At 43.4% G+C, this 22,723-nt stretch overlaps 1 protein-coding gene across 2 annotated transcripts in view; it reads left to right on the forward strand.

The window, feature by feature from the left end:
- Nucleotides 1-22,723, forward strand: part of MAPKAP1 (MAPK associated protein 1) — a 238,225-nt gene that overhangs the window by 212,014 nt on the left and 3,488 nt on the right. For both annotated transcript variants that reach the window (XM_061199926.1, XM_061199927.1), the window contains one exon: nt 19,705-19,802. In XM_061199926.1, coding sequence (XP_061055909.1) covers nt 19,705-19,802 — 98 coding nt within the window. The remainder of the gene's footprint in view (nt 1-19,704; nt 19,803-22,723) is intronic.

A 22,723-nucleotide genomic window follows, 5' to 3' on the forward strand; every position in this document is an offset into this window, starting at 1 on the left:
TTTCTGTATTTTCGTTCCCTAGCACAGTGCCTGCAGGGTTGTCCTCAGTGAATGTCTTGAAATAGAGCTTAATGAGGCCAGAATTGAGAAACCGAAAGTTATTCAACATAATTTATGTTGTAAAGTGCCCAAAACAAAGATGTATTAAATGAATCAGCTTGATGCTGTTATTTTTTTTTTTATGATTTCCAGTATCTTCATCAAATTAATTCATTGACTTAATCTAAAGAGTTCATCTTCAAGAACATCATCAGACCACAGAATTAATCTATGGGGCTTCTTCTTCTTCTTCTTTTTTTAAAGGATTAATGGTAACCCTTTTTATCTTTTGTGTCTGTTGAACCTTAGAAAAAAGTTATTTTAACAGCACTAAAGAAATGAAAGTCACTATATTTCATAAGTTTAGCCTGTGATTTTTATCAGCATAGTGATGTATGTTTGTAGCTGAGTTTACATCAAAAATTATTCTTGGGGCCTTCTTAAACGAATTATGGCAAAGAGAGAGAGTCTAGAAGTAGATAAGGTTTTTGATTTCTGCAGTGTATTTCCTTTTTCATGTTTTTATCTCTCATAACACAAGTGTCTTGCCGAAGACTGGAACGTGTGACCAACTGGAATAATTTAGTTGTGAAAACAGAGCAGACATGTTATTAAACAGCCTTCTTTACAAAAAGGCATTAAGTGTTGGGAGGATAATGAAGTTGTCCCCAGTCTTACTTGAGACATGTTTGTCAGAATTTTGAACAGAAAAGAAACGGTTTTTAAAACCTCGAATATGGCCAGTTTGCAGTGTTTATTGAAAAAGCCGCTGTCAAACCATTAATTTGGTCGTCATAAAGAACACAACTCAAGTTTAATTGATGCTGTATCCAAAAAGTATGTGAATAGCTGACTTGGCAAAGGGACTGAGCATTAGAGCGCCTGCAGTGAAACACATAATTACATATATTGTGGAATCAGAAAGACCCAGACTCTGAAGCCATACTCCATAAATAGCAATTCTATGGCTCTCTTTCCTTCCCCTAACTTCTACCTCATAGGCCATGTTCTCATAGGGAAGATTTATTGCTCTGTCCCTGTGAGTGTTTAAGACCTGGAACTTAATGACTAAATAGATACATGCCTTTAAAAAAATTGTACATATAAATATGGACTCTTACAAAAGTTAGTTGAGAAAATCAGTGTGTCAACAGCCCTGAGAAATTAAGAACACATTCTGCCTTTCTAGATTTAAAAAAAAAAAAAAAAGCTGTACACTGCCATTATTATTCAAATCAGTGATTTCTAAGTCTGATTTTGCCACTCCTTAGGATATCTTTTGCTGTTTGAAGGATGTCACAAACCTCTAAAAGATGAATTAATTCTAATTTCATTTTAACTGAACAAAGACGTGTACATCATATAGGAGAATGTTTCCATCAGAAACGACCATGGTTAAATTGTCTCAGAAATAATTCTCCATCCTTATACAGGTCTAGATGTAGGCTTTAAATGCAGTGGACACTTTTTTTAAGTATTGGCCTCAAATTCCAACACTGAAACAAAAGAAAGGGACCTTTCAGTGAAATTAGCACCCGTCGGGGACTCTTGGGCTGTATTTAAATAAAGTACCAGACTTAAGCGTGGCAGGTCTGGTTTTATCATAAGAAGGTCGTGCAGGTTTAGAGTCTTTAAAGGAAGCAGCCTATCATTAAGAAATCATATTTAAACTTTAATAAAGTAGCTGTCGTCTTTATAGCTGAAAAGAGCTCTGTTTCTCAATTAAGTATAGATGATCTAAAATCTTAAGGAAGTAACATAATAGAGGTAACCTGATTACATTCTCTTGCAATAGTATAATTTAAAGGAAATCAGATTCTGTTGATGCTGGTTGTGTTGGTGGGGGATTTTTTGTTTGGTTTTTTGGTCCAAAACACTGTTTGGATTCAGGGCAGGAACTCTTTGAGATTGTGAGTTAACCACAACTGCAGGAGACTGTTAAGCCCTCGTGAATAGAACCTGCTGGATATTTGAGATGAGATTCAGTTAAGGTTATGAGTTAAATTAGCTGGGTTTATTGGTGACCTCCCACTTAAATGAATCTTCCTTTTCATAAGTACTTGACAAGATCTGTAAAGTAGTGTATTTAATTTACTAATTAAATTAAAGCTACTGAATAATGATTTGTCCACATTGATTTAGCTTAAATAGAAAAGACCAGCATTGTTGTGATCTTCAGCAACCTTAATGGCCGAGCCAGTTAGACACAAAGGCCTCTTGTGTTTTATAGGTCAGAAGGACATAGGTAAGCCCAGGCTGTAATTGAATTGCCTGCACTGCACCCTGCAGTTGCAGATTTCCTTTGCCTTCCCGTTCCATTGTTGCACTGGGGCTTAAGAGAACGTTAACGTGGTAATAGGCACAGGGCCTTCCCCATTATACGTCTTGCTATCGAGCGGTTCTGCATGACTAGTTAAAGAAGATGGCAAGAAGATTAATGAAAGCAGGGCTAATACAGAAGGGGGTACTTTTGCAAGACTTCTACCGAGGAGGTATTAGAGCTGAACCAGAGCTTGGCTTTTTCTTTATCCTGTGACCTTTGAACCTGCCTTACTGTTGAGAGCTGCCAGGGAAGTCGACATTTTGATTGATGTTGGTACACGAGTCAGTCTTTCCCATTGAATTCCACATCTGCACGAAAATAGCTTTTCCAGCAGAATTCATACTGGCTAGAAGTGATAGCCAAATTGATGGCCGAAATGCTTTTATGTCGTTTGCATTTAAACCTAAAGGTATTTGATGGTTTAATTCAGTATCCAGTTTTCATAGATCATAAGCATTCACTTATATGTTCTTAATGGGTTTATCAACTCATGGTGAAAGACCAGTATTAAAGAGTGTTCAAAGATTTGCAAACAGAGCTCCAAGGAGGCTTTATGGAGGAGTAAAAGCAGTCATCAAACAAACCCTTCACCATTCTTAGAAAAGAAAGATCAGTCTGAGGGCCCAGGCAAACTGACTTGGAGGTTTTTGTAAATAAAGCGAAGTGTCTGTTTTTGGAAAGCTTTCCATGGGGGAGTCTGAAACCTTGCCTCCGCACCCCACCTGAGCCCCAGCTTAGAGGCTGTCTTGATCCATCCAGATGCTGGGTTCCCTGACCTTGACCTTGGGACACTAGCATTCCATCTGAAAGGGATTGTTATGGTCTGCTTATAAGACAATCCAGTGCAGGCACGAACCTCTTCATTTGTTCTCACTAATTTTGTTACCTTGTTTGTGGAGCTGCAGGCCTCTAGCGTGTGTGCGTGTGTCTGTGTGTGCATCTGTGAATGTGCCAGTGTGTGTATCCGCCACCCCTTCTCCCAACAAAGGAGAGCAGGGAGACCAGGAAAAGGACTCAGGTTTTGTACTAAAATCAACTTGGGCACATCACAGCCCATACACTGAATCCTCTCACCACCTGATTTCTGCCTACTTGACAGGGGTAATTCTAGCAGAGAAAACACACACACACACACACGTTGACGTGACAGGTATTCCAGTTCCTAGAGGAGAGGTACCCAGGAATTTTGTCATATTCTCTAGATGCTCGTGAGAATGTGTGAGAGGGAAATGAGGGTGAGCATTCAGCTACCGCTGGGTGAAAGAGCTGCACCCCAAGGTGGGTGAGTGGGTGGGTGAGTGTCCATGGCCATGCTGGCATACTCTATGCCTCATAAGGCACTGGCATTTATACTCACATCTTCAGGTTCTGTCGATTCCCAGGGGGTCCAGGCACTTCAGACATCAGGTGGGCAAGCTATGTTGTGTTTTTATTCTCTGACAAGGACTTATTTCATAAGTTCCAGATCAAATACGGTAAGTACTGCTCGATTACAGAACACAACAGACTCTAACATATTAAATGCCCCAGTTATTGAATTGCCTTTTCATAAGAGTACTCTGGAGCACAGTCAGGAGCAGGCAGCGCCTCGTCCTTTTAACAGATATGTTTCCTAGCCCTATTAAAAGGGGTCTTCATCTATCCTGTCAAAGGGAGTCTGCTGGGGTTTTTTAGTTTAATTACACTATCCAATTAAAACTCCTTGCTGCATTTGGATGCGCCTCTCCTTGGGCCTGAGTGGATATGACATTTACAAGCCTCGCCTTTCAAGCAGACAATAGTGTGATTGATGAGGTGCACGTTCAGTGAAGGAGGCGAGTGCCTGTGGAAGTGCCGCTTAGTGCATTTTGATTTATTTATCATCTTCTTCCAAAACAAGGGAGCTGCTGGGAGATGGGTTCTAGGCAACAGGGGGACCACCTCAGTTTTTCCAAGTGTGTGGGAGGGAAAGAGAGACCTGGCGTGTGCCACAGGATAAAGGTGGAGAAACACTGTAAGCGTGGGGCCAGCTTGCATCATCGAATGCCAGACTGCATTCTCAGGTTCTCTGACCCAGTTTGGTTTACAGTAACCTCAAGCTGTGATCTGCTGTGCAATAGGCCATCACTGTGTTTCAGGGAACAGTTGCTGCAGCTGGATAACATTGGCCAGACCCCTGAGAACTTAGCCTGTGGGAGCCAACTCAGCATGTGTCCCATTGACTGACCTGGTCATTATTAACTGACACCTGACGTTTGCACTGGACATGCCTAGTTATGCTCCCAGCTGCATCCTCCAGCAGTCCGGCAGCTTCTGTCCAGGGGCTACAGTCAGTGCTCAGTGGCTCTTTCTCTCACTCTGCCTGAACTACACTGAACATTTAAAAGTTGCTTCTAGGGACTTCCCTGGTGGTCCAGTAGTTAAGACTTCACCCTTCAATGCAGGGGGTGCAAGTTCGATCCCTGGTTGGGGAGCTAAGATCCCACATGGCTTGTGGCCAAAAAAACATAAAACAGAAGCAATATTGCAACAAATTCAATAAAGACTTTAAAAATGGTCCACATCATGGGACCTCCCTGGTGGCGCAGTGGTTAAGAATCCGCCTGCCATTGCAGGGGACGCGGGTTTGAGCCCTGGTCCGGGAAGATCCCACATGCCGCAGAGCAGCTAAGCCCATGCGCCACAATTACTGAGCCTGCGTTCTAGAGCCTGTGAGCCGCAACTACTGGGCCCGCATGCCACAACTACTGAAGCCCGCGCACCTAGAGCCCATGCTCCGCAACAAAGAGAAGCCACCGCAATGAGAAGCCCGTGCACCGCAACGAAGAGTAGCCCCCGCTCGCCACAACTAGAGGAGGCCTACATGCGGCAACAAAGACCCAACGCAGCAAAAAAATAACACATTAAATAAATTTTTTTAAAAAAGAATAAAATAAAGTTTCCTTCAATTAAAAAAAATGGTCCACATCAACAAAATTAAAAATATAAAATAAAAGTTGCTTTTAGAATTTGGAATCAGCCAAGAGCAAGTGAGGCTCTAACAAAGAGATATGGAGGCACATTGGAGAACTTCTCAAAGTTGTAGTGAAAAGGCAAACCCAGCATCTTGTTCTTAACCTACTATTCTGTGTACCCTCAGCATATGATAGATGGGACCAGTGTGCTTGTGTCTGTAGTTCCTGGAAAAGAGGTGTTTAGTACAGTGTGTGGTCTCTGGAAGGGTCAACATTCTGAATTTAGGAGGCAGGCAGTTCTACTCTGAGCTCTAGATGGATGATAAAAACCTTCCCATATTCATTATCAGGTACTACAGTTGCTCATGGGGGCTGTTGGGGGCATGTTTGCTCACTGCATGACATATAAGAATGTCTATGTTTATGAAGAAGATTGGCTGGTACTGAGACACTCAGTGGGTTTTCTTACATTCTGTGTAAACTTTCTTCATTTTTCCCTAGGACTTACTAATAAACGAGAAAGAATTTCCTTGTGTTGATTGGAATATTGATATCTGTTAGAGTAGAAAACATTTCAGGGGTATCATCTTTTTTTCCTCCTGGGAGAAGCCTTCTTTTTGCTATTAAATTTTCACTTAATTGTTGACTTGGGCCTTATAGACCCATAATAACAAAACAGTTATGTAGGTATAATGGAAAGTTTGCAGACATTTACATTTTCCTAGATTTTGATTACCATTTCCTCAAATTCTTTTTTTTTTTTTTTCCTTGATTGTAACATCAGAAGAGATCCGAATTGAGAAGAGGGTAAGGGCAGAGATTGTTTCCTACTGAAGAAATCTGTGTGAAGATTTCTCAGCTGGATAAATGATTGGAAAAATCTGTTTCCCTTGCCTCCTGCCAAGCTCCAAACTGTGTTTTCATAATAAATAAATGGAGTGCTTAGATTTTAAGTTATTCTTGTAGACATGGAAAAGTAAGCCATTCTTTCATTAAAATCAAAATATGTATTGCTTACAAGACTCCCATAGGCAACTTCCAGGACAGGGTAACTATACCCAGATTAGCCCTTCTATCATAAATGACTGGAAAACTGCACAAAATATAAGAAACTGTTTGCAGACATTGAAAAACAGGCAGTAGGGGACTATGAGCCCTGAGAGAAGGGCAACAAATGAGCTGAGACCTACTATCACTTCAGCTTTCTTCCAGGGTTTCCCAGGAGAGCATAGCAGTCTCACTGACCTGGGAGACACAGATCAGAGTTGGGGGAACTGAAATTCAGCAACTGAAATTAGCAAAATTAAGTATGGAGAGGAGGGAGCTATACTGAGAATGAGCTCTAGAAAGATGCCTTTTAATCTTCTGTTGTATACTAAGCTGTGTGTGCCTCTTGTGGGATCTCACGAGTCTGGTCAAAGAACAACTACTGGGGAGCTATAAACTAAAGTTCTGGCCAAAACTCTAGTTCATAGCTCCCCAGTAGTTGAAGCATCCAGGACATTTACTAGTAACTCTGGAAAGGCCGTATCTTAGGAGCAAGGCTAAACTAGCCCTAGATTAAAGACTGCCTTAATTCTTTTTTTTTTATATATAAATTTATTTATTTATTTATTTATTTTTGGCTGTGTTGGGTCTTCGTTTCTGCGCGAGGGCTTTCTCTAGTTGCGGCGAGCGGGGGCCACTCTTCATCGCAGTGCACGGGCCTCTCACTGTCACGGCCTCTCTTGTTGCGGAGCACAGGCTCCAGACGCGCAGGGTCAGTAGTTGTGGCTCACGGGCCTAGTTGCTCCGCGGCATGTGGGATCTTCCCAGACCAGGGCTCGAACCCGTGTCTCCTGCATTGGCAGGCAGATTCTCGACCATTGCGCCACCAGGGAAGCCCAAGACTGCCTTAATTCTTAATAAAGTTTTAAACGGAGTCTTGAAAGGATCAAACTGATCCACATGTAAATTAACTGACTGCCAGAACAAAGCCCAATATTATCTAAAAGATGATGACAAAATGCAAACATCCCACACTCTAACGTTCATAGTGTCCAACTTTCAATAAAAAATTATGAGACATGGAAAGAAGCAGGAAAAAATGTGTCCTGTAACCAGGAGAAAAATCAGTCAATAGAAGCAGAGTCAGAAATGGCAGGGATGATAGAATTGGCAGATAAGTACTTAAAAATTAATATTATAAATATGTTCAAAGACTTAATAACTCAAAAAGAAGAGAAATGGAAACTTTAAAAAGAACCAAATGAAAATTCTAGAGCTAAGAAATACAGTACCTGAATCAAAAAATTCACTGATGGGAGCAAATCAGGAAGATTAGGAAAAAAGGTCAGAGTGTTAGTTATCTATTACCACATGACAAATTGTCCCAAAATGCAGTGTCTTAAAACAACAATAACACTTATTTTCTTACAGTTTTGTGGGTCAGGAATCCAGCACAGCTTAGCTGGGTCCTCTAGCACAGGGTCTCTCACCAGGCTGCAGTCAAACTGTCAGCCAGAGCCACAATCATCTCAAGGTTCAATAGGGGCAGGATCTGCTTCCAAGCTCACTGAGTAGTTACTAGCAGAGTTCATTTCTTCGTGAACACCATCCATTCCTTGCCACATGGGCCTCTCCATAGGAAAGCTCACAAAATGGCAGCTGGCTTCATCAAAATAACCAGGAGCAGGAAAGTACTAGGAAGGAAGAAGTCACAGTCTTTTATTACCTAATCTCAGAAATACATCCCAACACTTTTGCTGTACTTTACTCATCGGAAGTAAGTCACTAGGTCTAGCCCACAAACAAGGCAAGGAGATTACACAAGGCTGTGAAAAGCAGGAGGTGGGATCATTGAAAGCCATTTCAGAATCTGCCTATTGCAATCAATGAACTTTAAGACGGGACAATAGAAAATATTCAAAGTGAAGCACAGAGAGAGAGAAAAAAAAAATGGATGAAAAGAACAAAGCCTGTGGAATAATGGCAAGTGTTCTGACATATATGTAGTTGGAGTCTCAGGGATGGTAGAGAAAACTGTTCCAGATTTGATTAAAAATACCAATCCACCAATCTTGGAAGTCCAAAGAAGGCCAAACAGGATAAATACAGAGAAAACCACATCAAGGCACATCATAATCAAATTGCAGAAAACCAATGATAAAGAGAAAAATCTTATAAGCAGCCAGAGAAACCAAGATAAGAATTATTGCTGACTTCTCACCAGAAATAATGCAATCCAGAAGACAATGGAGTGACATCTCTTGCTAAAGAAAAATCTTGTCAACCTAGAATTCTATATTTAGTGAAAATATCCTTCAGAAATGAAGACATTTCCAGACATTCAAAAAATAAAAGAATTTGTTGCCATTAAACCTTTACTGTAAGAAATATTGAAGGCTGGAGGGGAAAAAAATACCAGATAGAAACCCAGATCTACACAAAGAAATCAAGAGTACTCAAAATGTCACCATTAGCAACTATACAGAATGAACAAAGAAAAAGGAAATAAGTGAGACCTCTTTGAGTGGTGATAGACAAACTCTGGCCCATAGGCTAAATCCAGCCCACCACCTATTTTTGTATGGCCTATGCACTAAGAATCGTTTTTAACATGTGAATATTTGCAATTGATTTGATGATATGGAACATTAACTTTGAACTCCATTTAAGTGAAATGTTATCCACCCCCCCAAAAAAAATACGTCCTTCTCAGAAGTAGCCTGTAGTAACCCCAGAAAATACATTTGATTATTATATTTTGAATTTTGTCAATTAAAAAATGTGGAAATTCTTTTTCTCTTGTTATATAAGTATCTATAAAATATCCTTAATTTTGCCTCTTGGCTCTCTTAGCCTGTCTGGAAAAGTTTGTTTATCTTGGAGAGTGAGAGCAAAAAGACAAGGGAATCTACCATGTGCCAGGCAGTGTCCCAAGTGCTTTATATGCACTACTTAATTCTTGAAACAACCCTCTGAGGTTTATATACATTTATTGTAGAAGTCTCAGATTGTTGATTTTTATCCTAGGATTACTTAATCTTAGCAACAACTCTGTGAGACAGATATTATTGCCGTTTTATAAATGAGGAAACTGGGGCTCAGAGAAGTTATGTAACTTGCCTAAAGTTATATATAAATGGTAACAGAGGTTTATATTCTTCCCTCTGCCACTGACACAAAGCCAAGTCACTTAAACTTCTGTGCTTTTTGGATGGAAGAGTATCCCTAGCCCCAACTCAGTCTATGAAGTCTCATTTCTCAACAAATTTTAACCGTGCTTCGTTATCTCGTTTCTCTTCCTAAAGGATATTAAATGCAGAAAAATAGAAGGTGGAAAAAGAATTACAGAACTTAATAATAAAGACTGTAGGAAGTTAAAACTGACAAGAGTTGACCAAAAATGAAACAAAACAAAAACTGTTAAAAATCAGTCCAAGAACTCAAAAAGCACAGTAGTATGGTAATATGGAACTTATTATTATAATATGGAACTTAATATTTAGTGGTGATATGTAGAGCCTTTTGCAACTCTGAAGAAATCATGATATTCAGTACTTATAAAGATGGACATGATAACACGGTATTTATTTTCCTTATACTCTAATACAGGAGGGAAATTTATAATATGGACTTTTTACATTTTTATTTTATTTATTTATTTTTTAAATTTATTTTTGGCTGCGTTGGGTCTTCGTTGCTGTGCACGGGCTCTCTCCAGCTGCAGCGAGCGGGGGCTACTCTTCGTTGCGGTGCGTGGGCTTCTCGTTGCTGTGGCTTCTCTCGTTGCGGAGCACGGGCTCTAGGCGTGCGGGCTACAGTAGTTGTGGCACACGGGCTCAGTAGTTGTGGCTTGCGGGCTCTAGAGCACAGGCTCAGTAGCTGTGGTGCACGGGCTTAGTTGCTCCGTGACATGTGAGATCTTCCTGGACCAGGGCTCGAACCCGTGTCCCCTGAATTGGCAGCCGGATTCCTAACCACTGCACCACCAGGGAAGCCCTATAATATGGAATTTTTATGCTTAAAATGGAAAAGGTTGTTTGTTTTTGTTTATTTGTTTGTATGGTTTTTGCCCAAAAGTCACCCTAGCTCTCTGCTCTAAGGATTGGATAGCTGAGGTTTTATGTAATTTAGCTCCCAAGAGAACTTGCAAATTCAAGGTTATTACAAACTGAGGACAGAATTTCCAGATACAGAATTTGTTTCTTGCTTTTCTACCTCTCTGAAAGCTAAAGAATAAAACTCAACGAATACTTGGTTACTGAGATGCCATATGATATTTTGTTAGAACAACTTAACATGAATTGAAGCATCAAAAGACCCCATAAATATTGCTCTTAATTCATTTCCTGACGTACACAGAAGCACATCTGCTGCATACGAGGGTAGAATACTTGTCTCTCAAGGAAAAGCACTTGTCTAATTATGTGAGTTGCAAGCTGAACTAACCATTTATTTCATGGAACACCATTTCTACTTGAAAGAAAACTGACAAACTGTAGTTATTCAAGCCTAACTATTTAGCATACATTTTCTTGAAAATAAAGGAAGTGAGCCTGTCACATCAAGGAAAATAAGTTATTATTTGATGCCAATGATGAAATTCAGGCTTTGACATGAAAATTAGAATTTTGGAAAATTTGTATCCATCATTGTGAGCTTCGCATTGCTTAAAGACTTTTCTGGGGACTTCCCTGGTAGCGCAGTGGTTAAGAATCTGCCTGCCAATGCAGGGGACAGGGGTTCAATCCCTGGTCTGGGGAGCTCCCACATGCCACGGAGCAACTAAGCCTGTGCGCCACAACTACTGAGCCTGCGCTCTAGAGCCCGCAAGCCACAGCTACTGAAGCCCGCACGCCTAGAGCCCATGCTCTGCAACAAGAGAAGCCACCTCAATGAGAAGCTCACGCACCACAACGAAGAGTAACCCCCACTCATTGCAACTAGAGAAAGCCCACGCGCAGCAACAAAAACCCAGCGCAGCCAAAAATAAATAAATAAAATTATTTTAAAGAAAGACTTCTGAAGAGATCCTTGGTGATATTAATGAATGAGATGTTTTTTGATACTGTATAATGAAATGTGTCAACATTTGGAAGACCTGCATAACTCATTGAACCAATATTTTCCACACTACTGCATGATGTTACAAAATCATACAAGAGTAAAAGATTCATTCAAAGTGCAAGACAGACCAATGGATTTTAATGTAACAGAATATGAAACTTTATTCATGTGGTTTTAGATTCCACATTGCAACTAATCTTTAAGAAGATACCATTTATGAAGTTTGGTATAATATCAAAGAATATTTGCAAAGAAGAATATTAAAATATGCCTCCCGGGGAATTCCCTGGTGCTCCAGTGGTTAAGACTCCACACTTCCACTGCAGGGAGCACAGGTTCGATCCCTGGTCAGGGAACTAAGGTCCCACGTGCCACGTGGCATGGCCAAAAAAATAAATTAAAAAGTTTTTTAAATAAAATATGCCATGCTTTCCCAAAAACTTATCTGTGTGAGACTGACTTTTCTTCATATGCTTCAACCAAAACAATCATAACAAATCAAATGCAGAAGTGGAGAGTATAATCCAGCTGTGTTCTGTTAAACCAAATATTTTACAATTTTCAAAAATATGAAGTAATGCTAGGCTTCTCATTAAACCTTTATTGTTTGAGGAAACATAAGGGCTTTGCCATTTAAAAATATATGATCTGTGTTAACTTGTAATGAGTTTATTTTTTTAAATGATTTAATAGATTTTTTTTTAATAACAGTGATATCTGTTTCTCTCTTCTTACTTTCTTTTTATTTATTTATTTTTGGCTGCGTTGGGTCTTCATTGCTGTGCGCAGGCTTTCTCTAGTTGCGGCGAGCGGGGGCTACTCTTCGTTGCAGTGTGCAGGCCTCTCATCGTGGTGGCTTCTCTTGTTGCAGAGCACGGGCTCTAGGTGTGCAGGCTTCAGTAGTTGTGGCTCGCGGGCTCCAGAGCGCAGGCTCAGTAGTTGTGGCACACGGGCTTAGTTGCTCCACGGCATGTGGGATCTTCCCAGACCAGGGCTCAAACCTCTGTCCCCTGCCTTAGCAGGCGGATTCTTAACCACTGTGCCACCAGGGAAGTCCGATTTAATAGTTTTTACACTTCTCAGTTTTAATTTCTAATATAATAAATATTGATAGATATAATCCACATGAACAAAAGCTTTTGGGGCTCCTCAGTAATGTTTAAAAGTGTAAGGGGATTCTGAGACCAAGAAGTTTGACAACTGCTGATTTAGGGTCTTGAAAATCATCTAAAAAGCTTGGACTTTATTCTGAAGACAATAGGAAAAGAAACACTGTAGAGTTTTAAGTAGGAGAGTGATATGACCAGATGTGTGTTACAAAAGGATGACTCCTCTCGGTAGATGTTTGGATCTGAAGAAGACATGACCAAAAGTAGGAAAACCAAGAAGAAGCAACAGACGGTCAGGACCTCGGTGAGGGCTGTGGTCACAGGATGGGAAGGGATAGAAGATGAATATATGAAAACTATTTAGGGGACCAAATGCTTGGAACTTGATGAGTAGTGAAGCCTCCAGTTGGGCTAACAGACCTTTTGATTTAAGGGGAAATGTAGAATTCAGTTCTGGATGTACAACATTGCAGGCCATATGAAGATGGCAGCTGTACTCACTGGTTGGCTCTGAAAGTCTGGAGAAAGGTCCGAGCCAGATATCTGCTTCAGGATCATCAATATCTGGGTAGTAGTTAAAACCTAAGGGGCAAACCTGACAGAGGAGAAATGGAGTTAAAAGAGATGAGGGTCAAGGACAGGACACCGGGGAAGACCATTATTTAAGAGAAAGATAAAGGACAAGAAGGTCACAAAGGACATATAAGAAACAGATTGACTGGAGAAGTCAGTTGAAAAATCAGTTGACTGTGGCTTCATGGGAAGAGAGGACTTCAGAAGTATCAGATACAGCTGAGAAGCCAAGCAAAATAAAAGCCGAGAAGTATCTACTGGATCTCTCAACATAGAGGTCGTGGTGACCTTAGCAAGACTGTTTTCAGTAAATTAGAGGAAGGAGGGAAATCACATTGCCATGGGAGTTTTTATAATCAGAGAGCTTTAATTATGTTTCTAGGAAGGAGCCAAAGGGGGGGAGGGGGTGAATGACACAGGCAAAAGTGTAAGTGGATCAGACTCTGTCCCTGCTCCAGAGGTCAAAGAGGTCATTACCGTTACTGGGGCCTCTGCCACCATTGGGGCGCTCAAGAAGGAGCACCAGCCTTTGCCAGTTGAATTACGTTGAACTGAAGCTCCTACAGGCAGCTGGGAATGCTGCTCACAGTGGAGACCAGACCCGGAGGGGGTTTTCAGCCCAGAGACCAAAGCATCCCAGGCCATCCATTTCCCACTGCAATGAAGAGTAGCCCCTGCTCGCTGCAACTAGAGAAAGCCCGCACACAGCAACAAAGACCCAATACAGCCAAAAATAAATAATAAATTAAATAAATAAATAAAAGTTATTTTTAAAAAAGGGAAATCCAATGAGAGCTCTCCACCCACTTCCAAGCCAGAGGGACCAGAAAAGATCAGACCCTGGAAACCCATTTTTTTAGAAGTATCCATGCCTGATGTAAAGGAATTCAGAAGGAATCCAAATACTCAGAGATGTTCTTCATAGGCTTATCTATAATACTGGAAATTTTATTAGTAACTTAAATGCCCAGCGGAAAGATAGTAGCATGAACTGAACCGTGGCACACAGCTACTTGTTGGAATAAAATACAGCTGTTGAAAAAGATGGTTGTGGAGACTATGTAGCAACAGGGAAAAGGCTATGGTAAAATGTTAACAACAAAAATTCTCCCCAAATTTTACTATACAATCTGATTACAGCTGTGTGAAAACAGACATGTAAGAATGACTAGAAAAGAGACCATGGATGTCATTGTGCCAGGATGTTGGTATTATGGGGGTGGAGTGTGGAAGTTTCTCCTCTGTCTTCTAAATTTCTAGTAATTTTAAAATATATTTTATAATTTTTTAATTGAAAAGGAAAACCAAAAAAATCAAGTTTATTTTTGGCTTTCCTGGCAAGTGGGACACTTGGGGGGTTTTAGACAAAGATGGGCCTCAGGCTCAGTTTGGAAGTCCCAGCTCTGACCAGTCATTGCCAAACACAGTCGGTGCCCGCAGGTCGTTTAGAAGGGAGCCTCTTTTCAAACAACAATCTCTGTTCCATTTGCAGTGGAAATCTGGGAGCACTTCTTTTAGCAGGAATGTATGTGCTGCTGGCCCTCTGCTTAAGCTGTCCCATCTTGTGATAATAGCAGATAATACCACTCCCCTCAATTGACCAGAAGACCCTGTTTTTGCAGCACAGCCTCTGATTTAAGTTAAATCTCATAATGCAGATGATAAATTACAGCACGAAAGCTCTAAGTCTCCGCTTCTGACACCTGTACTGCTAATTAGTTTCTGTTCAGTGTTACATTCCATCTTCTCTGTCTTCTCTGTTTGGAAAAAAAATACATAAATGTAAATACATTTTTACATATCCAGACTTCCATTTCAATATTCAGAAGCAGATGTATAGTTTCAGTGCCCTGAGCAAATCTGGATATGTGACCGGGGCTTAGATGCCACATTTTATACCCCATTATATTGCATTTTATTCCTACAGCTCTAAAGCAAGTCTGCTCAAAGAAGGCCCAATTAAAAACCAAATCGTCAGAACAATGAGGATATTATCGTCAAACATCAGTTCCATCACAGTTGTAAGAATGATGGCCACCACCCATTGAGCCCCCGCTGTATCCAAGTGCCATGTGAGATGCCTGATGGATGCTGTCTCCTCTCGGGCAAACCTTGGCCCCTGGAGGGACAGTGCCTCCGACGGTCCCACCACTAGAACACAGCAGAACTGGATTTCTTCCCAAGTCTCTGACTAGCACTCACACTTTCCCCCTCTGCATCCCAGGCTTTTGTTATGCCTCAATTTCCAAACAGAATTTAACAACCCAAACAAAATAATTTGGACTAATTGCAATATTAGACTTTGTATTTTCTTTTAAATCATACTGATACACAGGCTTACCTCAGAGATATTGCAGGTTCGGTTCCAGATCACCACAGTAAAGCAAGTCACACAAATTTTTTGGTTTCCCAATGCATATAAAAGTTATATTTACACTATACTATAGTCTGTTAAATGTGCAATAACATTATGTCTAAAAAATAATTTACACACCTTAATTTAAAAATACTTTATTGCTGAAAAATGCTAACCATCATCTGACAGTGCAAGGTTGCCACAGACCTTCAATTTGTAAAAAATGCAGTATCTGCGAACCACAATAAATGAAAGCACCATAAAACAAGGCATGCCTGGATCATTTTTCTCAACTGGCATTTTTACAAAGACAGTTTACCCCTATGGCTTACTCATTCCCTATGAAAGGTGCTGATGTTCTTTGAGTTTCCAAGGGTAACCTGCCCACCTCTGATTCCCTCTAACACCCCTGGACAGATGCCCTGATGGGCTGCAGCTGAGGAGGACATTTGACCCCTCTTCCTCCTTTACCTGAGGTGAGCCTAGAGGTGCCCGAGGCTGATAAAGGTTTGATAACAGACTTTTCTCACTTTGTGTTCCTATTCTGTTCAGCTGGTGTTGAAATGCCAGTGATTCCTTCCTAGACACCTCTGGTGGAAATTTACCACATAGCGTAAACTACTCATGTTTATTGATAGATCCATTTCCAGAAAGAGGTAAATTAACTTGTTACACTTTAATATATGGGCTTTGGATTAGGTGAAATTATACAAGTGTGAATTCTGCTTATTAACTATTCTATTATAAAAGAATTCCCAAGTCCTGCCACTGTTACCTTCTCTATAGTTCTCAAGTCAATCCCTTTCTCAGCATCCTTTTTACTCCTGTCTAGCTCAAAACTGAATATGCTCCTACCTGGATGACTGTGGCAGCTGGTCCCCCTGCCTCCAGGCCCTGGCGAGCCAGGGTGAATGCCCAAAAGCCCAATTTGACCATTTACTTCACTGCCCAGCTTACAGTCCACTAGTGGCTCCCTCAGCTGTTGAATCCAGTGTTCCCAGCCCTTTAGTCTGCCCTGTGTTACAGCACCTCCTGCCCGTCCACTGTTGGTGAACCTGTCTGCTCGGAGCTCTGGCTCGGAGGCGTGCTGCCTCTTGCCCCTGTGTGTGTGTCCACACTCTGTCCTCACCCTGTTGCATCCTTCTCCACCCCACCTTTACCCAGCTGACCCCCCTTCCTCCTCTAAGACGGCTCAGTCAGGCATCAGCTTCTCCAGGAAGCTGTCTCTGATGGCCCTTCTGCCACCAGGGCAGCCACCTCCCCTGGGGTCTCCACAGCATCTCCCTGAGATCACCACCTTCGTCATGCTCATCATACTTGTCTCTCAGTGTTCCTGGTGTTCATTCCTCTGGCCACCCAGCAAAACAGGGATCCCTGGAGCAAGGGGAAAAGCCTCACAGCAAAAACTGTCTCGGAGCGCCTTGGCCCCATGCTCCGTGGCTCCAGCACGGGTGACAGCGTGGCTCTAAGTTAACTAGAGCTCTCCCTCCGAAGTCCTCCCACAGAGCAGGAAGCGGCCGTCTGCTGTAGCTGTCCCACCACACCGCACCCGGTTATTAGCTGTATGATAGTCTATCTGTGGCTCTGTAATAGTTGCAAAAGGGCTGAGCTGTTGAATCCTAATACAGGTTCTCCAGATGGTGTTCTGTCTCCTCTTCCCTCAGTGATGTGAGTGCTCTCACTGGAAAGGACAGATAAGTCAGAGGCTTCAGTGAGATGGTCAGGGCTGGAACTCTCTTCATCACTCTGACTTGCTTCCCTCTTCCTTGGGGGTCTGGTAGGAGTGCTGGGGACAGGCAAAGGACACACACAGCCTCCTAGCTCAGCACAGTACACGGGGGGTGGTGTTTGCAGTCACCTGACCCAAATATGCAGCCGTTCCGGACACTCGATGTGGGATGATTAGTTTGTTTTTGTCCTATGATTGGTGTGCAGATGAACCACAGGCCTCCCCTCCGTGAGCCCGTACCATCCAAGGGGATGGTGTGGAGGCTTCCTTCCAGAGGCTCCCAGGCCCCTGCAGACTGCACGTCACGTGTGCCATGTGTAGATTTGGCTCTTCCTAAAGAGTGCAGGACAGGTTTTTAATGGTGTCCCAGTTGTTCAGGCGAAACATGCTCTAGTATCTTGAGGTTTTGGTTTTGTTTTGTCAGTGACGAGCGGGAGCAGGTGGTATAGACAGTCCATGAGATCACTTATCAGAGTGGTCACTGAACCCCGAAGCTTCGGGTCCACAGACCTCCCTGAGACCTTCTGGTCCTTTTTAGCTGCAGGCACTGGTGTCGGTGTCTGTGTCTGTCATGGCCAGGTGTCAGCAGGAAGGCCTCCTGGAGGGGGTGTCTCTGTTTGTCCTTCACAGCCCTGTGACCTTCGTAGACGGCTCTGCTTGGTCACAGCATGGCCAACAGAGAGATCTGCATTGTTCTTCCACACAGTGATATCACCATCAAGACTCTGACATTCTGAGCTGAATCCTGTAAAGATAAAAGAATACACACATACGCTCACGTCCATACATACAGATATATCCATTCATGTGAGATTCACTTCTCAGAAACAAGTAATTTATATATTCACAGAATGATTAGCTTTCAGCTAAGAATTCTAACATTTTAGTACCCCGATTTAGAATCAGGCTAAATTTGTCAAGTGACGGAAAGCGAGGTTTTTCAGAAATTATTAGCTAATTTTTTCAATATTGAATTTATAGTCACAAAGATTATATCATAATGATGTTTCCAGGATAAAATACCAGCAGCTTAACTTTTCTGGCCACAAACGTACAGCATATATCAGTTTATTTTTGAAGATCTGAAGAATTAGCTACTGTAAATAAAGTTTCCAAGAAGATTTCTCCGGGAAAGAGGTGAACTTACAGTAATATGGGTGATATGTTATTAATTAATAACTATGACCAGCCGCTGCTTCAATTAAAAGGACAACGGATGAGAAGGCCTAATAGAAAGGATATGCTGAATTTTAATCTCACAAGCACTGAAGTCTGCAGAAAAGACGAGGAGTTGTTTCTGAGGCTGGTAGGAGGAAGCCTCTGGGTAAGAGATGTCACCAGCTGCTCCTTGGTCTGGGAATGTTTACTGAGCTCTGACTACACGTCTCTCTGGAGCAGTGCTCCTTTGGTTGCCAGTAATGGAAACCAACTTCAAAATAGCTTAAGGAGAAAGAGGACTTTCTTGGAGGTCCACAGGGGTCTCCCAGAACCCTAGGACAGCATGAGCTGATAGGCCAGGGAGAGTGTCACATGGGAGTGAGGACAGCGGGCACCTATGTCTCTGCTTAGAGGAGGGAATCTGATTGGCATGTTTGGCCCAAAGGACAGGCACAGGGGGTGCGGACACGGCTGCAGGTGGCGTGATACGGTAAGCAGGTTTCTTTGATGGGCTGAGCACTGTGTGGGAGGCCACATTAGAAGCATGCCTAGAAATGTATCCCACGGAGGTGCCAGTTGAGCTAAAGTACCCAGCATTGGCTGATCTTTTGGAGACAGGATAATGAGAGGGGACATCCCAAGCGTGGGCAGGTGGGCATGTGCAATGCCCTGGGCTGGCATGTGGCATCTGAGAGTAGTGAAGTGAGGTGAGGCTAGACCAGGAAGCAGTCCCAGAAATGACACGGTTGCCCTGAAGGTGGTAGGAAAGGGTTACAAAAGCATTTGGGTCTGGGGGTGGTTTGTGTGTTCAGGGGGTCAGACCCCCTGAGTCAGTCTGCTCTTTGAGTTGCCAGCTTTCCATGGCAGCCTTTAGAGCAGCCTCTCCACGCCCCCCGCCGCCCCCAGTCCACCCATCCTTCCAGGGTGGAAATGACCGGAGGCCTTGGGCGCAGCTTCCACGCGGGATCACATGACCAGGACTCCTCCTCCCAGCAGGAGCCAGGCTATGGAGAACCTTGTAATAGCATTACTATTGGCCTTCCTCCTTCCTGTTGCTCATTTATTTGACTTTAAGCACAGTTATTTTTAGAGTAATAATTTGGAGTTAATTGGCCTTCTGCCTTAATAAATACCACCTTTTCCACGCAATTATTATGTAGAAATAGTTCCGTAGAGCTTTCCTAATCTGGCGTCCCCGGAACACCCTCCAGAGTGGAATGGGACCTAACTAGCCGTTTGATCTGTTTTTTACTGACTGCTCTCTCCCCACCTGTGATGAGAAGGTGAACGACTCCTGGGAAGAGCTGCAGCCCTGCAGCCTCCACTTGCTCTCGCTGGAACTGAAATGACAAGGGGAGAGGAGAATATGGGGGGCCTCCCCCAAGGTAACCCGCCAGAGCACCCTCAGCCCTGCCTTTTCTCTCTCCCTCTAGGTCACGCGATATTTAAACTCACGTATCTAAGCAATCACGACTATAAACACCTCTACTTTGAATCTGACGCTGCTACCGTCAATGAAATCGTGCTGAAGGTGAGTGTTTCTTCTCGGCCCAGACCTGGAGTATGCAGGACCGGCTCCGCCCCAGCACTGCACGGGGCTCCCGGGCCGGTTTTGCAGGGTCACTGCACTGCCTACGGGTCACCCGGCTGGTGAGCACCCAGGCCTGGGCCACACCGCAGGTCAGCTGCTCTGCACCTGCTTCAGCCAGCCAGGACCCCCTTCAGCTTCCTCCCAGTCCCCCGATAATCCTGCTTCTTCATGTGTTTATTCATTCTTTTTACCTACCATTTATTTCCCTCCAACCCCACTCAGGAGCTCCTTGAGGTTCCTGGAACAGACTCTGAGGAAATTATTGTTATTGTTTGAAGACACCTTAAAGTAATCACGATAATTAACGTGTTGTAAACATACCCAGCTTGATGCTAGAACTGTCTGTTACCATATCTCAACAGTGCTCACGGAGCACCTTCTGTGTGCCAGGCTAGTACTCAGCATACTGCAGTGACAGACCCCGTCCCTGCCCTCAGCGAGCTTGTCCTCTTTCAGAGGAGACAGACGTTAAGAAAATTACAGAGAGGGACTTCCCTGGTGGCGCAGTGGTTAAGAATCCACCTGCCAATGCAGGGGACACGGGTTTGAGCCCTGGTCCGGGGAGATCCCACATGCCGCGGAGCAACTCAGCCTGTGCGCCACAACTACTGAGCCTGCGTGCCACAACTACTGAGCCTGCACTCTAGAGCCCGTGAGCCACAACTACTGAGCCTGAGTGCCACAACTACTGAAGCCCACGCACCTAGAGCCCGTGCTCCGCAACAAGAGAAGCCACTGCAATGAGAAGCCCGTGCACCACAATGAAGAGTAGCCCCTGCTCGCCGCAACTAGAGAAGAAGCCCGCACACAGCAACAAAGACGCAACGCAGCCAATAAATAAATAAATATTTTAAAGAGACTGTTAAATAAGTCACAAGGTGCCCCATGGATGTGTAAAGAGTAAACTGACTTGGTACAGGGGGTAGGGAGGCAGGGAGAGCTGAGCCCTGAAGGATGGATGGAAAAGCACACATTTTACCAGGTGAGGAGAGAGAAAAGACATTTCACAGAGCAGCCTGTGATGGGGCAGAGAAGCAGGGCGAGTGTGGTGTGGCTGGGAGGTTGCACCCAAGCCTGTGTGTCTGGAGCAGAGAGGTTGCAGGGGCCAAGCCACACAGAATCTTGCAAAGTGGGGTCAGACTGAGAAAAGCTCCGTGGGGTCTCGTTGGTTCAGGAAATACGGGTCAGGGCCCGAGATTCTGTGTCTCTTAGAAGCTCTCAGGTGCTGCCCAGGATGCCGTCTGTGTACCACACTCTGAGTAGCCCTGGACTAGTGACTCTTCCAAACTGAGAATCCTTTCTCTGAGCCAAATCTTATGTAGAATGACCAGATAGAGAAAACAGAACTGCTTTGGCAGAACAGGGCTTAGAGCCAGAGGGGGCTCCTCCACCCCTGGTTGTGTGTGACTCTGACCAGTCACATCACCTCCCTGGGCCTCAGTTTCTCCTCCTTTAAAATGGGGATCATGGTACCTACCCTGCCCTACTCCACCATAAGGCTAATATTAGCTGCTAGAGCAAATATTAAATGGTACGGTGAAGCTACCTAAGTGATTATTCGTTCTCTTCTTAAGAGTAGATGTCGTCAAGTAATAGTAATAAAAGTACTAAGATATACTGAGGGGTCACAAAGTGCAGGACCCGGGCCAGGCACTTTACCTGTCCTGTCTCAAGGAACCTTCACACCTCTATGAGGTAGTGATATACAGTCATTCCCATTTTCTAGATGAAAACTGAGGCTCAGGAAAAAAGTAACTTAGCCAGGGTTGTGACAGGCAGAACCAGAACTTGACCCAGGTTTGGCGGATTCCAGAACTTGTGCTCCTAACCTCCCAGGTGTGCACAGACTTAAGGAGCTGAACAGGAGATTTCGATGAAATGGAATTGTTTCACAGAAACATTTTGAGGCAAAGTCCTCATGGCTTCAAAAGATTTTCAAAAGTAGTAGATGAGAATTAAAAGAATAAAGCTGCTAGGAGGACAGTTTAGAGCCGAGACAGAGTAGCATGACCAGTTGGATGGGAAGCAGAGGGTTCGTAGACCACCCCGGATCGGAGCCCCTCGGAACAGGCAGCGGACAGTGCCCGCCTAGAGTGCCTGAAAGCAGCGAGCTAAGAGTTACCTGCCAGCGCATCCCCCGACGGCCCAGGGAGCACGTGCCGCGCTCGGGGGCCAGGTGGAGAAATATTCCATTGCCCCGTCAGGGCTGGCCTTTTTTAAATTTTTATTTATTTATTTATTTATTTATTTATTTATTTATTTATTTATTTATTTATTTTATTTTTGGCTGCATTGGGTCTTCGTTGCTGCCTGCAGGCTTTCTCTAGTTGCAGCAAGTGGGGGCTACTCTTCGTTGCAGTGTGCGAGCTTCTCATTGCGGTGGCTTCTCTTGCTGCAGAGCACGGGCTCTAGGCTTGCGGGCTTCAGTAGTTGTGACACGTGGGCTCTAGAGCGCAGGCTCAGGAGTTGTGGTGCATGAGCTTGCTCCACGGCATGTGGCATCTTCCCGGACCAGGGCTCAAACCCGTGTCCCCTGCATTGGCAGGCGGATTCTTAACCACTGTGCCACCAGGGAAGTCCTGGCCTTTTTTTTTTGTAGCCAGCATTAAAATATTCAAGACTTCAGAAGGATTCTAGTAAAATTATAATCCTGTGTTTGACATCAAAATAATTTTCACAACAGCAGATTGATGACAGAAACACAGGTTTATGACTTCAGTGCAAGACTGTGGAAGAACAAGTGGAGAGAAATCATTTTCCAGGACCAAATGCTCCCTCGAAGCAGATGCTTTTCTGCAAAATCCCCAAGGCCTATCGCCTTCCCTAAAATGTCTGTTTTCATATGAAAATGCTTGTAGAAA

This window comes from Eubalaena glacialis, chromosome 9, assembly GCF_028564815.1.
Source record: "Eubalaena glacialis isolate mEubGla1 chromosome 9, mEubGla1.1.hap2.+ XY, whole genome shotgun sequence".
Classification (NCBI taxonomy): Eukaryota; Metazoa; Chordata; class Mammalia; order Artiodactyla; family Balaenidae; genus Eubalaena; species Eubalaena glacialis.